The sequence below is a fragment of the Peromyscus californicus genome, unplaced genomic scaffold (assembly GCF_007827085.1).
Source record: "Peromyscus californicus insignis strain IS unplaced genomic scaffold, ASM782708v3 Scaffold_7__1_contigs__length_154581171, whole genome shotgun sequence".
In the NCBI taxonomy this organism is placed as follows: Eukaryota; Metazoa; Chordata; class Mammalia; order Rodentia; family Cricetidae; genus Peromyscus; species Peromyscus californicus.
Window position 1 is genome coordinate 132,494,222 of NW_026294595.1, and position 14,881 is coordinate 132,509,102.

General features: G+C 49.5%; 1 protein-coding gene across 3 annotated transcripts in view; it reads right to left on the reverse strand.

Annotated features, from left to right (window-relative positions):
• Positions 1-12,832: 12,832 nt before the first annotated feature.
• Tti1 (TELO2 interacting protein 1) overlaps positions 12,833-14,881 on the reverse strand; it is a 52,401-nt gene continuing 50,352 nt past the window's right edge. For all 3 annotated transcript variants that reach the window (XM_052726181.1, XM_052726183.1, XM_052726180.1), the window contains one exon: positions 12,833-13,483. In XM_052726181.1, coding sequence (XP_052582141.1) covers positions 13,297-13,483 — 187 coding nt within the window. In that variant the 3' untranslated portion in view covers positions 12,833-13,296. The remainder of the gene's footprint in view (positions 13,484-14,881) is intronic.

Sequence of the window (14,881 nt, forward strand, 5' to 3'; positions counted from 1 at the left end):
GGATTAACACCCCTCCTGACATCTAGTGCATCCACACATTCTTTAGATACTGGCTCAGTTATTCCCTGTACCTTCCCCTATAGGCTCCTCTGAGGGAAGTCCTGTAGACAGAATTTTCCCTCTAGACCACCAACCAGCCACTCCCCAAATAACCACACTAACACTTATTATTATTAATTATAAATGTTTGGCCGATAGCATAGGCTCCTTTTTAGCTAGCTCTTACGATTTAAACTAATCCATTTCTATTAATCTGTGTACTGCCCCAAGGCTTGTTTACCTCATGTACGCGCACTTCCCATCCTGCTCACTCTGGGTCTCATGGCATCTCCTAGGACTCTGCCTTTCTTCTTCCCAGCATCCTTTTAGGCTGGTTCTCCTGTCTCACCTTATCCTGCCTAAGCTATAGGCCAATCAGCTTCTTTATTAGACCAATCACAGTGACGTATATTCACACAGTGTAAAGGACTATTCCACGATGTCCCCATATCAGCCCAGGACAAGATCAAGTCCTCCTAATGTACACTGCCGCAGCCCTGTCCCACAGTGGGTCATCTCTCTGAGGCTAGTTGATTAGTGCTGTCTTCCCCATCAAGCTGTGAGGAAAAAAGCTCGGTTGTCATGTTCAGTAACACATAGTAGGTGTTCAAGAAATGTACACTGACTGGGTGAATGAGTAAATATGTGCATGAGCAAATCCTGGTCTAGCTGAATAAAGCCTCCAATGGCCAGAGACAGACTCTACCAGCTAAAGAGCCTGGGAAGAGGAGGAGGCTAATTAGCAATTCATTAGGATCCATTTCCAAGTCTATAGTCAATGCTAATGACTTGTTTGTTTAAAATAGGAAGTTCTGCACTCATTAAACCCATTAGTAAGTGAAAATGTTTCTAAGGAAGTCTGGCCTCCCGCACTGAAGCATAATCTCAAGGCTGTACCCCTCTTGCATAGACTCCCAGGATTCAGCAAAGCAGCTGCTACCTGCAGGAAACACCTAAGCTGACCCCTGGATTCCTCAGGGTTCTCCCACAGGGGGATACCAGGATGCTGCTCCTTCTACTCTGCAAAAGGAGCCCAGAATCCTATCTCATCAGAGGACACTGTGAGGCCAGGATTGCCAGAAAGAGAGGCCATGCTTGGTTGCATATTCTCGGGCCCTAAGTGTGCTTTTTGGGGGGTAGGGGGGGACAGGGTTTCATTATGTAGCCCTGGCTGTTCCGGACCAAGCTGGCTTCAAATTCATAATGATCCACCTGCTGGGATTAAAGGTGTGTACCAGCCGGTGGTGGCGTACACCTTTAATCCCAGCACTCGGGAGGCAGAGGCAGGCAGATCTCTGTGAGTTCAAGGCCAGCCTGGGCTACAGAGTGAGTTCCAGGAAAGGTGCAAAGCTACACAGAGAAACCCTGTCTCGAAAAACCAAAAAAAAAAAAAAAATAAAAATAAAATAAAGGTGTGTATCACCAAGCTTGAGGTTCACTTCTGTCTTAACATTTGTCTTAACATTTTAAAAGAATACTGCTGTGGGATGTCTTTCTGTACTCTGTGAATATGTGTGACTCCCATTGGATAATAAACAAAGCTGTTTTGGCCTATGGCAAGAAAGCTTTCAGCCAGGTGGGAAATCCAAGCAGAGATACAGAGAGAAGAAGGGTGGAGTCAGGGGCGACATCAGCCTGCCACCGGTAACGCCACCGCCACGTGGCAACAGATGGCAACAGATGAATGGGAATGGGCTAATTTAAGATGAAAGAGCTAGCCAGCAAGAAGCTGAAGCCATAGGTCAGACAATTTGTAATTACTATAAGCCTCTGTGTAATTATTTTATAAGCAGCTGCAGGACCACGGTGGGAGAGATTCATCACAACCGCAGGGCTGGGCAGGACACAGAGAAACTTCCCTCGACAGAATACAGTCTCCATATCTGCAACCTCCACAGCAAAAGTTGTTAATTGTGTGGGGACTCTTGACTCATAGCTGCCGAGGGACTTCAAGGGGTGAGGAGGCTTTTCCTGTGTTGCCTTAATTGTTCATTTAAAATTTTATTTATTTATTTATTTTTTGAGACAGGGTTCCTCTGTGTAGCCCTGGTTGTCCTGGAACTCGATTTGTAGACCAGGCTGGCCTCGAACTCACAGAGATCTGCCTGGCTCTTCCTCCCGAGTGCTGGGATTAAAGGCTTGCGCTGCCACCACCACCTGGCCCAATTGTTCGTCTTTTAAAAAGAAATTATTAATCTGTTTATATTTACTCTCTCCCCCTTCTTCCCGCCCCCATGTGTTTGCAGGCCCGGTTACACACACGGGGAGGTTAGATGATACTTTCGGGGAGGTGGTCCTCTCCTTCCACCGTGTGGTTCCTGGCAACTGAACTCAGGTTGTCAGTTTTGGTGGCAAGTGCCTTTACCCACTGAGTCTTCCTGCCTGCCCAGTTCCCCAGCCATTCTCCGTTGCCTCATGCCTCCCCATGCTGAGCCATGTCCAGGAAGCTGTCTGTCTCTTGCTTGCCTCCTGCAAGCTGAGCACCATCAGGTGAGGGGACACCCTTCCTGGGTCACATACCGTCCTGCTCCCGGGGACCTTAGGCTATTGCAGAACGCTACTGGCCTCAGACTTGGCATACATTAAACCAAGTCATTGAGGTCCGGTCCTTTAATCCAAGCATTTGAGAGGCAGGGGCAAGCCGATCTTTGTGAGTTCAAGGCCAGTTTGTTCTACACAGTGAGTTCCAGACTATAGAGAAAGACTCTGTCCTAAAACATCAAAAAAAAAAAAAAAAAAAATCAAGTCACTGAGGATCAAGGAGAAAGCTGATTTGTCAAGGTTACACTGCTGGAGACCCTTAACTGGCCAGAGTGCTGATGATAAGTGACTGTCGTCGAAAGCTCAGCCCTAAATGGGGCATCTATAACACACACACACACACACACACACACACACACACACACACACACACACGCACACACACGCATGCATGCATCTATACCACACACACATCTATACCACACACACACACACACACGCACACACACACACCACACACACACACATACACATCTATACCACACACACACACACACACACACACGCATGCATGCATCTATACCACACACATGCACACACACATACACACACATCTATACCCCCCACACACACACACGCACACACACACACATGCACGCATCTATACCATACACATGTACACACGCACACACTCACGGAAGTGGAAAGGGGACATGGTCAGAAGGATATCTGAGGGGAACACAAAGGTAAAGGAGAGCTGGGGCCAGATATGATTAAGATACAGTGTTTACATGTATGAAACTGTTAAAAAATAAAATATAAGATTGTTTTAAGAGGGGGCAGTAGCTGCCAGCCTCTTTCAGGTCTTGTCTACACTTTCACTGCCTGCTGCTCTCCTGCCCATCTCACAGTTGGAACCATCTACTGACTGTTGAAGGCTTTGCTGCCCTCTGCCTGAGGCTTCCCTTGCCTCCCGTCTGGATGGTTTCTCCAGACCTCCAGTCCCCTTCAGCCCCTGCCCTTGCTTCCACTTAGGCATCCCGGCACAAGTGTTCTTTGTGCCTTCTCCAGAGCCTTCCTGGGAGATGCTCCCCACTGCTTGCTGCTGACTTCCTGTGTCTTCCCACACTAGCTTGTCTGGTTAGTTCTCCTCTGGGCCTAGTTCCTGGGAGGCAGCATTTTGAATCTATGTCTTCTGGACCTTAAAACAATGCTTATTGATGCTACCAATCAGCAGGGTTAGGGTCCTGTTACACGAGCCCTGATGTATCTGATCATGTGACATTAGCAGCTTTGGGTTCAAAACCAGTGGCGGCTCTCTGTGCCTTTGAGCTAATTTTTGTTCACTTATGTTAACTGTAGTATGGAGCTGTTTGTGTTTCTGTTCATGGTGCTGAAGAGGCGTCCCAACTATAACTCAACCCCTCAGAGAGGAAAGGGTGGAAGATGGACAGAGCTTCTGGGAAAGATCAGCATACAGAGGGCAGAGGGTGAGGGCGACAGTGTCCCAAGAACAGTAGCCAAGAGCCCTGAATTCAGCCTGGGCAGTCAGGAAGACTAAGAGGCCTGATCTGCCTGTAGAGTGCACAGAGCACTAGGTATGCTGAGATAATCTCCCTGCCTGGGGAGAGGGGTCCACATGATGGGGAACCCCACCACCACACCCCCATGTCAGCGTGAGCTAACTATAGAACTATAAACCCACAGGTCTCCAGTTAAAAAGTATTTTATCTTTATGTATGCGTGTGTGCGGATACATCACATGTATGCAGTTGCTCGGGGAGGCCAGAAGAAGATACTGAATCCCCTGGAGGTGGGATTACACATGATTGTGAACCACCCAAAGTGGGTGCTGGGAGCTGAACTCGGGTCCTCTGGACGAGCAGCAAGCTCTCCAGCCCCTGAGCCTTCTATTTTAATGATAACTGTTTTTTGTGGGTTACACATGCACATTAAAAAAAAAAAAAGAAATAGTGTAAAGAGCATTTTCTGAAGACATCAGCCACCCTGTTCCCCTTCCTATAGACTGCCACTTGGGCATCCTTTAAAGAGAGCCTCCTTAAGCCAGAATCTCCCCTACTAAGAGCCCTGCTCTTCAATACTACATCTTGGAGCAATACATGAACAATCTTGTTCTGGAAGGCTGTGCGACACACCACACACATTCACCAGGCACTCATTAGCCAGTGACTCTGGCTAGAGTTTTAGGTTACTGTGAATCTTTATTAATGTAAACATGTACCAGTAAACATGCCACTCGTCATCCTGAACATGGGGTAGGAAAATTCTAAGGGATGGAGAGATGGCTCAATAGTTAAGAGCAGTTGTTGCTCCTGTGGAGACCTGGGTTTGATTCCCAGCACCCACGTGGCAGCTCACAACTGTCCATACCTCCAGTCCCAGGGGGCCCAAAGCCTTCTCCTGAGCTCTGTGAGCACCAGGCATGCACACAATGTAAATACATATGTACATGCAGGAAAAACACTCAAACGCATAAAATCAATCTAAAAAATGTATACAAGGATTCTGAAGAACAGGATTGCTAAATCAAAGTGCACATATGCTTACAACTTGACAGGTTTTAGGGGCTGGAGGGATGGCTCAGCAGTTAAGAGCATGTATGGCTTTTTTAGAAAATCAGGGCTCAAGTCCCAGCATCCACCACATTGTGTGGCTCACAACCGCCTATACCTCTAGTCTAGATGGTCCAACGTGTGTGTGTGCATGCACCAACACTCATGTGCACACACACACACACACACACACACACACATAATTGAAAACAAGTCTAAAAAGAACTTCTACAGGTTTTTTAAACACATGGCCCAGCATTGTCCTAAAGGTGTGTACTGTCCCGTGTATATTTGTAACACATGTGTACAGTGCCCACCGAGGCCAGAAGAGAGCATCGGATCCTTTTAAGTGGAGTTACTCACAGTGTGAGCTTCCATGTGGGTCCTGGACGCTGAACCCAGGTCCTCTAAGGAGCAGTAAGTGCTCTGCACTGCTCAGCCCTCCCTCTTCCTCTTTAATATTCGTTTTTAGGAAATAACCCACAGCACATCGGCATAGATGCTCTGGAGACTCCTGTTGGGCAGGGATGTGGAGTGTCTCATCTGCTCCAGACTGTGTGATCCCATGACTCTGTCACTTTTTGTCTTTTGCTTCAACATACAGGACATCTGATACATGATTGCTTTTGTAAACAAGGAAAGTCAACACACAGACACAACTCTCACCTCAAAGGAGGAGATAAACGATAGTTGATTCTTGAGCCAAATATGAGTGCCCGCGGCTGGGGAACACAGATTTGCGTCGCCCCAAATACCATCTTCCAATGTGGTCTGTTTCCTGAGTACTTCAGCGCTGCACAGGCAGGTTACAGCCAAGCAGGGAAACCTTTGGTGTGGGCCTCACATAGTCTCTGATGATGCACTTAGCCCTTGGGCTGGAGGAAGCTGGGGGTCTGTTAGTCACAAGGGTGTCAACTCAGAAACAGAGGTAGGCAAAGAACAGCTATTAAGGAGCTAAAAATAGCCCAAGATAACTTGGCTCCAGACCAGCAACATTCCAACTCTCCACAACCATGTAGGTTCTAGCTAGTCAATAAGCCTTGTAGAACCTCTAAAAGTAACACAGCCAGTGAATGGCCTGTGCACACACATTTTCATGGACCGGTGTACTGTCCAGGCAACCTTGAAGGAGCTTGTACCAATTACATACCCATCTTCCATATTGTCAACATGGTCTCAAATCACAGATGTTTTAGGAGGTGGGATTATGCCTGGAGACTGGTCCAAGCCCTTCTTCATGGAGCAGATGTGACAACTGAGGCTCATGAAGACGGGAGGAACACCCAAGGTCACTCTGGATGGTACCAGTTTGGTTCCTACCTCTGGTGTCTCTGGTGTCCTCCAGAGAAGGGGGACAGCATCTGGGGAGAATGAGAACACTGGGTGGGGTCCCCAAGGGAGAAGATGAGTCCCATGGGGGCGCTCTGAGGTTTCTCTCTGCTGCACACCTGCACCTTGGGGGAAGTGACAGATTTTATATTTCCAGACGAAACTTCTGGCTTTTCTCTCCACTCCCTTCCCCTCTTCTTGCCCCCCACCTCCCATCTTTTCCCTTGGAAACGGCCTTAGATTCTGAAAGGTGTTTCCTCACTTCTGAACCCTGTGTGGGAGGAAGCTGAGGACGTGGGGGCACTGATTGAGAGAGGAGGTTGAGACCTGGAGCTGTTGTGCAGGAAGAATGGCAAATTACCTAAGGACTGGAGCCAGACGGGGGTGGTGCAGGCAGCCATTCATCAGTGCCTTTAACCCTTTCCTGCGGCAAGAACAGGCAGCCCTGGGTACCAGGCCACGGCTGCTGGGAGGAACACTTCCACAAACGGTAGGTGCTGAAGATTTTGAAGTGAGGAGGCCTGCTCCCTCTTCCCGCTTTGCAGACAGGCTCTGGCTCAGGGTAAAACTGTAGGAAAAGGTAGCCGAGCTCCTAATGTCGGAGATGATTCCTGTGGGAAATCAGGCCGCGTTTCAGGCATGATTTGAAAAGCCGCCGCCTCCCAAAGTCAGCCGTGGTGGGGTGGGGGTGCCGGTGTGGGGAGAATGCCATTTGTAAAGCAATCAGCGCTTCGCCAGAGTCCCCCATCACTCAGAATTATTTTCTGAAATCTGGCCTCTGTTCCTCACTCTGGAGGAAAGGCCATCCAGGCTCTCGGCTTCCAATCAAGCGGATGAGGAGGACTGGGGTGAGCCACACAAAGGGAGAGGGGCTCCTGCATTGTTCCGCACAGCTGGAGCTGAGGGAAATCATTTCCAGGGCTCCTCTCACTGCTCGGGATGGAGCCCGAGGAGGCCTCATCAGAGGCCCCATTCATCTCACTCCGTACTTTAAACTTTAAAGCACATATTTATGTGCCTCAAGTCGCTCGTGAACCACCGCATGTCAAACAGTTCTGGGCTGATGGAAGAGGGACATGTCCTGGGACTTTTAGAAACAGTTTCATTGCCGGCCTCTCTTTCTTCTCATTTCTTCCTATGCTGCCAGATGAATATTCCTAAAATGCTCTCAACACATCCTGTTCAAGAACCTTCCAAGACGACCGGGTTGATCCCTCAAGGCTGGGACCCCGAGGCTTGGCATTCAAAGCTCTCTGTAGGTGTGGCCTCAGCGTTTCCCCAAGCCCCTTACCACCCCCTCCCAGCAGTATGTTACTGACAGGCTGCAAACTCAGGGTGATAAATGGCTGTCATTTTCCTCCTCCCCACCTCGGTATCTGCAGGCAGCTAAACACAGCTCTTCCTTTAGAGGGAAACTGCACTGCACCCCAATTCCTTCTCCACCTGGTAGGGTGAGCTGACCTGGACCTGTGCCTCCAGGCCTGTCCGTGAAGATGTAGATCAGGGACTGTCAAATGCGGTTGGGGGGAGAAAGAAAGAGACAACCCATCTCTATTTTTACTAAACCTTTGAGCCAAAATGACTTTCCTATTTTCTAAAAGAATTACAGGGACTAGAACAACAGGGTGAAGTGCTCGCCTTGTAAGCACAAGGACCCAAGTTCAATCCCCAGCACTGATGGTGTGCTGGTGCACACTTCCTCTCCTGGAGCCGGGGAGGTAGACCCCTGGGACTCACTGTCCAGCTGGCCATGCTTGCTAGGTGAGCTCCAGGCCAGGTGAAGAGACCCTGTTTGAAAACAAAAGGGGTGGTTCCTAAGGAAGGACGCCCACAGTTGACCTCTGTCCTCCACACAACCACACACATGTACATGTACACCTGCACACACGTGCTTTCCTCCCACACATACATGCACCCACACTTAACACACATGCACACACACACACACACACACACAAATTAACATTTTAAAAGGGTATTTAAAAAAATCAAAGGTGAGCTGGGTGGTGGTGGTAGCGCACGCCTTTAATCCCAACTCTTGGGAGGCAGAGGCAGGTGGATTTCTGTGAGTTTGAGGCCAGCCTGGTCTACAGAGTGAGTTCCATGACCGCCAGGCCTGTTACACAGAGAAACCCTGTCTCAACAACCCCCCCCCCCCCAAATAAAAGTCAAAGGTGAAGAGTCTTCTGGCCTTATAGGCCCAAGGGCCTCATTGCCTTTACCTAGGTGGATCCCTGCCACCTACTGTAGGTGGCTGATGGCTGGTTTGGAGTAGGACAGCCAACTAAACTAAGGAGCAGGAACCCTGGACTGCATCTGGCTCTGGCTGAAGGAGGTGACTCTCCAAGAGTGTGAGAGTGAAACAATGGCCGCCTGAAAAGGCTGCAGGTGGCCATCTCTGACTGGACGGAGGTTACAGGAGAATGAAGGTCACGCCAGGGAAACAGGAGTCCAAGGTTGGAGAAGGAATGTGGCCTGTTCTGGCCTCTTGGTGTTCACGCTGGTGTGACTCTCTTATCACTCCAATAGCAAGTAGCATGGGTGCAGACACTGGCGGGGTGCCTAGGCCTGCAAGCATAGACATCCCCCTTCTGAGAAGTCCTCACATTTTCCAGGCCCTGGCTGAGACCTTTCCCCAGCCTTCCTCTTCAGCTTCCCTCTGTACAGAATCAAAAACAGCCGCCAGCAGCCTTCCCAGGCAGGTAGCCGCCAGCAGCCTTCCCAGGCAGGAGCTTTCCCAGTTCGGTGCACCCAGGGTATTGCGTGTCTCACTGCAGATCCGGCTGAAGTCCTGGTATTGGCACTCTTGCGTCAGTCTTTGGTCTAGCTCCAACCTGCAGTTCCCTTCAGTTCAAACGTGGGGCATGCTGAGGGCTAACCAGCGGCTTTCTCAGCCAGAACTGCATAAGCAGCCACGGGCAGCAAGTTGGACAGCAGGTGGACACTGGTGGAGGCTGAGTCACTGTCACTGACACTAGAGTTTACAGAGCCGATTCCTCCCCACACAGCTGCTGGAAGAGGCCAAGGCAGCAACTGCAGGAGTGATGGGAAATGAAACTCAAAAGTGACAATGACCAGTCCAAGGTCATGCAGTCACTCAGAGGCAGGAATCCACCCCAGCTCCGATGAGCCTAAGCATCCACATTCTTTCCACAACGTGGCACCTCCAGCCACCTTCACCGGATGCCCTTCATCCAGATCTGTATTTCCCTGCCCTTTCCAGAACCTTCTACTCAAATTCTTTTCGTCTTCACCTACTCAATTTTTCTTCATGTATGTTCATGTGGGCAGGTGCAACGTGGAGGCCAGAAGTCAATCTCTGGTGTTTTTCCTCAGGAGCCATCCACCTTTTTAAAAAATTAAAATTAAATAAATATTTTTGTGTGTTAAGTGTTTTGCCTGCATGTATGTATGTGCACTATGTGGCCCCCGTGGGGGTCAAAGGACATCGGGGGTCTGGAACTAGTTACTGGTGGTAGTGAGCTGCCACATGCGTCTTCTGCAAGAGAAACACACGCCCTTCCGTGGTGAGCCTCCACTTCAGCCTCCACCTTGCCGTTTTTGACACAGGCCTGGTGGAACTTCCCAAGCAGGCCAGGCTAGCTGGCTCGTCCCCAACTGCACAGTGCCATCACACCTGGCTTCTCTGTGGGTTCTGGGGATTGAACTCAGGTCCTTACACTCCGAAGGCAAGTGTCTTATTAGCTGAACTGTCTACCCAATCTCTCATTCTCATCCTTCAGTGTGTTGTTGTGTGTTGCTGTGTGAGTGCATGGGGAGGTGTCAGAGGACAGCTGTGTGGTCTGTTCTCTCCTTTTATCTTTACACAGGATCTGGGATTGAATTTAAGTTGTCAGACTTGTGTGGTGAGCACCTTTATCAGCTGGCTCACCTCATTACTCCTTTTCCTGTTATTTATTTTATTTTATTTTAGATAGGGTCTTATGTGCCTAAAACCTCAGTGGAGCTGAGGATGGCCTTGCACTCCTGATCCTGCCCCCCTCCCCTGCCTGAAGCCTGGCATCACTCTGTCTGTGCACAGTGTCCCGGTGCTGATACACGATGAAGGAAAGGAGCTCTTCCCACCTCAGCAAGCTGGAAGAGGGGAGGACCACTGTTGGACACCCATGCTAACAAGGACTACCCTGAGTCAGCTGGGCAGGTTCAAAATTAAAGTTGCCTGAATATACTAACAGCGGCACACTAATTAGTTTTTTTTTTTTTTTTTTTTTTTTTTTTTTAATCAAGTGTAACAATCTGCCCACTGGAATCAGAAAGCACCTCAGCCTATTTTAACTCTTTGTGGGGCAGGAGTGAGTTTGGAGCACAGTGCAATCCCTCCTGTGTTCCCTGTCACCCCTCCCCCCAACATTAACAGCTATGTAATGCTCTGTAAGGCATGCCACCTTGCCAACCTGTTTTCTCATCTGTCAGAGGCTAGAGACTGAATCAGCCAATCACTTTGTCCTGGTAGAGCTGGGGACAAAGCCATCCCAGAACTTCACGACTAGAAGAGAGACAAATGATACCATGTCCTGCCACGGACTCTTAGCTCCGGGTCCCAGGTGAAATCTCAGGAGTTGTACAGAGTTCTGTAACATCAGTTAAATGACATGTGAGATGATGCAGTGCCCCCCCAGGGTGGCAGGGGATGAGCAGGGGCATATCTCTGGAGGGCCAGTCTTCATTTCATCAGATGCCTGGAGAGGCCAGAACAGAAGACTCAGAGCCTTCCTCTGGCCTGACCCCTTCACCCTTGCGATGGAGCATTGAGGCCAGAGAGGAAGCCCACGGGGACCCACCTCGAGTGGTGGCCATCAAGACCTGAGGGAGCTGGACATTCCACTGCCCTCGCAGAGCAGACAGTGACCAGTGGAACTAGCTGCAGTCCCTCAATCCAGTGTCCCCCCCATGCCAGTGAAGTGCTGGAGCTTGGGGGTCATCCACATCATTCCGGGAGTTAGTTGGCTGGTGCCCGGAAGGGTCTTTGTCAATCCATCCTCTGACCACACACTCAAATGTGTACTGTGCTAAATTCCTCAGCTAGGAAGAAAATCAAGTATTTTTTTTCCTGCCTTTTCTAATAAATGGTAGCTGCGCTACACATACCTGAGAAAGGGAAGATTCCTGGCTCACAGATACCCCAGGCAAAGGCAAATCTGCATGGGAGACTTAGCAAAGCCGTATTTGGCAACCTTAATGAGTGAGTGGTAACAGGTGGGCACACCGATGGCTGCCAATACAAGGAAAGTTGTAGCTCCTGACTGAGGCACCTATAGGGGGATAATGCTAAGCCAGGAATCTGGAAGGAAAAAAAAATGCCACACCTGACCCAGGACTCCTGCTGTTTCCCAGTTTATGGAAATTCCAGAAGAGCTTGATGCATGGATGCAATTAGTAAATCCATTTAGCAGAACTATGAGGCCAGGAATAGACAGTCTATATATCCTTCCAGCAAACCTTCCAAGGAAAGAGAGGTGCAGGGGGCAGCTTAAATTAGAAGTATTAGAGTACCCCAATGTATACACTTTAATTCTGATTCAAATGTGATGGGAAAATGAAGACACAGAACGGCTAACATCACAGGGTCCCTGCTGGGCTTTTTAGATGCAGCCACACAGGCATTACACTTACACATTGAAAAGCTTGTATAAGACATCTAGGATCTGCTTGAGAATAAGCCCCAGGTCAGTGAACTAGACAAGTGGGCAGGGCTGAGTGTGGTGCTAGGATCAAACCCACGGCCTTGGACACACTTCATGGCTCAGCTACACCTGTCTCAGCCTTTACAAGGGCTAGTATGCCGGTACCAACAGTAAAAATTAGGAAATCAAGATGACAGGACTGGAGAGATGGCTCAGCAGGGAAGAGCACTTGGCTACTATTCCAGAGGACCCAGGTTTGGTTTGCAGTACCCACATGGTGGCTCAAACTATCCATAACTCTGGTTCTAGGGGATCCGACACTTTCTTCTGACATCCTTCAGCACCCAGCACACACATGGTTATATACATACATACATGAGGCAAAACACACACATCAAACAAACAAACAAATATGAAATCAAGCTGGGTATGATGGTTCATGTCTGTAATCCCAGTACTCAGGAACTTGAGGAAGGAGAATTGTCATGAGTTCAAGGCCAGCCTGGGCTACCTAGTGAGTTCCAGAAGAGCCAAGGCTACAGTGTTACTCTGTGTCTTAAAAAAGTGGGGTGGGGGAGCTGGGAAGACGGCTCAACAGGTAAAGGTACACCTGCCAAGCCTGCTGACCCGAGTTTAACCCCTGGGAACCACACAGGAAGGAGAAGTGACTCCTGCAAGTTGTCCTCTGACGAGCGACATGACTGATATGGCATGCCGCATATACCCCATAAAGAAATGTGAGGAATAAATCAATATCTCATTAAAAATTTTTTAAAAAGATTTATTTATCTTATGAGTGTTTTGCTCACATGTGCAAGTCTGGTGCCTGTGGAGGTCAGAAGAGGGTGTTGGATCCCTTGGAACTGGAGCACAGGGATATGTGTGAGTGAGTGAGTGAGTGAGTGTGAGTGTGTGTGTGTGTGTGTGTGTGTGTGTGTGTGTGTGTGTGTGTGTGTGTAGGGACCCATGAGGCAGATGGGCTGTGCAGACTGTAGGCTAAGGAGGAGTTAAGCTCTTTGCGCCGCCCGACAATGTCACCTGAAACACGAAGAGTGAAATATAAACAACAGTCAGCTACTTTCCTTTAATCCAATTTCTAAGCAGTTGTGTGATCGATCAATTTATACATCGATTGGCTGTCTAATCCACCTTCACCACCTCTGTGCTGCTGCAACCACCTCCATCAGGGGTGCCTCAGCTCGGCTTCCGGCTGGCAGGGTCCGGCAGGGTCACTGTAGCTGCTGGAGCAGGTGGAGCACATTGGTGGCATAGGGGTTCTGTTGCTCAGGGCCCCCCCGCAGCTGCACTGGGTGAAGGCTGGGGTGGGGGGCTGTGAACTGCTGCACAGGGCAGTACAGCTCATGCAGGAGAAGCCAGGTAGAGTCGGGGTCTACTTTCGCCAGGTGGAGGAAGACACTGTGGAGAGAGGATGGCATCAGTAGGGGAGATGGAGGGGAGGAGGAAGGAGGGCGGGCTACTGTTCATCCCAGAGGCTGTTTACTGGGCTCTCTGAGAAGGAATTATGACAATATCAAGTCACTTCAAAGAGCAGAGGGAACCCACTTAGATCCTAAGACAGGACCATTAGGACGGTCCAAAGCCTAACAGAAAGAGCGGAGAACAGCTTCCGATCCATTGACATGGAGTAAAATAGTAATTAGTCCAAGGGAAGCAATATTGACACAAAGAAGCTCTTCTGTGTAAAGCTGGAGTCTGAAGGAATGCCTGGGGACCTGGGCAAGCCCCTTAACCACTGTTCTTCAAGGTCCTCCTGTGCCCCTGGATGGACCCACTATGGCCACTCAGAGCCATGGCTTCTTGGAGGTCTGAGTACAAGGCCAACAGACTAAGTGCTCATTGCAGGCTAGCCCAGGGCTCTAATGTTCTGTACAAATACAACCTGGAGCTCAAAGGCCAAGGCCACAGTATTACCAGGGATGAAATCCTTCCCCTTGACCCCAACTTTGGCTATTATCTGTTCAACTCCTATTTCTGAACCACCAGTCATGTGCCTGGGGCCACCAGACTAGACAGTCCCGTGTCAACCTCCCACACCTGGCTGTTCAATCCCAGGGCAAGTGATGCCCTCCCTGTGCTGACCCGTCAGCCCACCCACTGCTGGAGAGACTGCTTTCCCACTCCGTCCGAGTGGTCTCCCCTCTCTCCCTCTCTCAGGACTCTTTCTGCCCTTAGCCGTCTCACAGTGGCATGGACTGTGGCTGCTGGGGTTCCCTCGGCTCAGCACACTGTAAACAGTCAGTGAATACCTGCTGACCAACAGGCTCCCGACTGACTAAGGACTTTGAGGGATACCCCTTCCTAGAGTCTTTACAGTTTGGAAAGGGCCGGGGAGGTGGCTCAGAGGTTAAGAAGCACTGCCTGCTCTTCCAGAGGTCCTGAGTTCAATTCCCAGCAACCACATGGTGGCTCACAACCATCTGTAATGAGATCTGGTGCCCTCTTCTGGCCTCCAGGCATACATGCAGGCAGAACACTGTATACACAAATCAATCTTAAAAAATGTAACTCGGTGGTGGCACACGCCTTTAATCCCAGCACTCGGGAGGCAGAGGCAGGCGGATCTCTGTGAGTTCAAGGCCAGCCTGGGCTACAGAGTGAGTTCCAGGAAAGGCGCAAAGCTACACAGAGAAACCCTGTCTCAAAAAACAAAAACAAAAAAACCAAACAAAACATTTTGGAAAGGGTCTGGGAAAGGTTACGAGGTCATCATCAAGGAAGAACAGGAACAGGGTGAACAAAATGTGTTATCAATTATCACTAGCTATGGAGCCGTGGAAACTATACACATGGTTT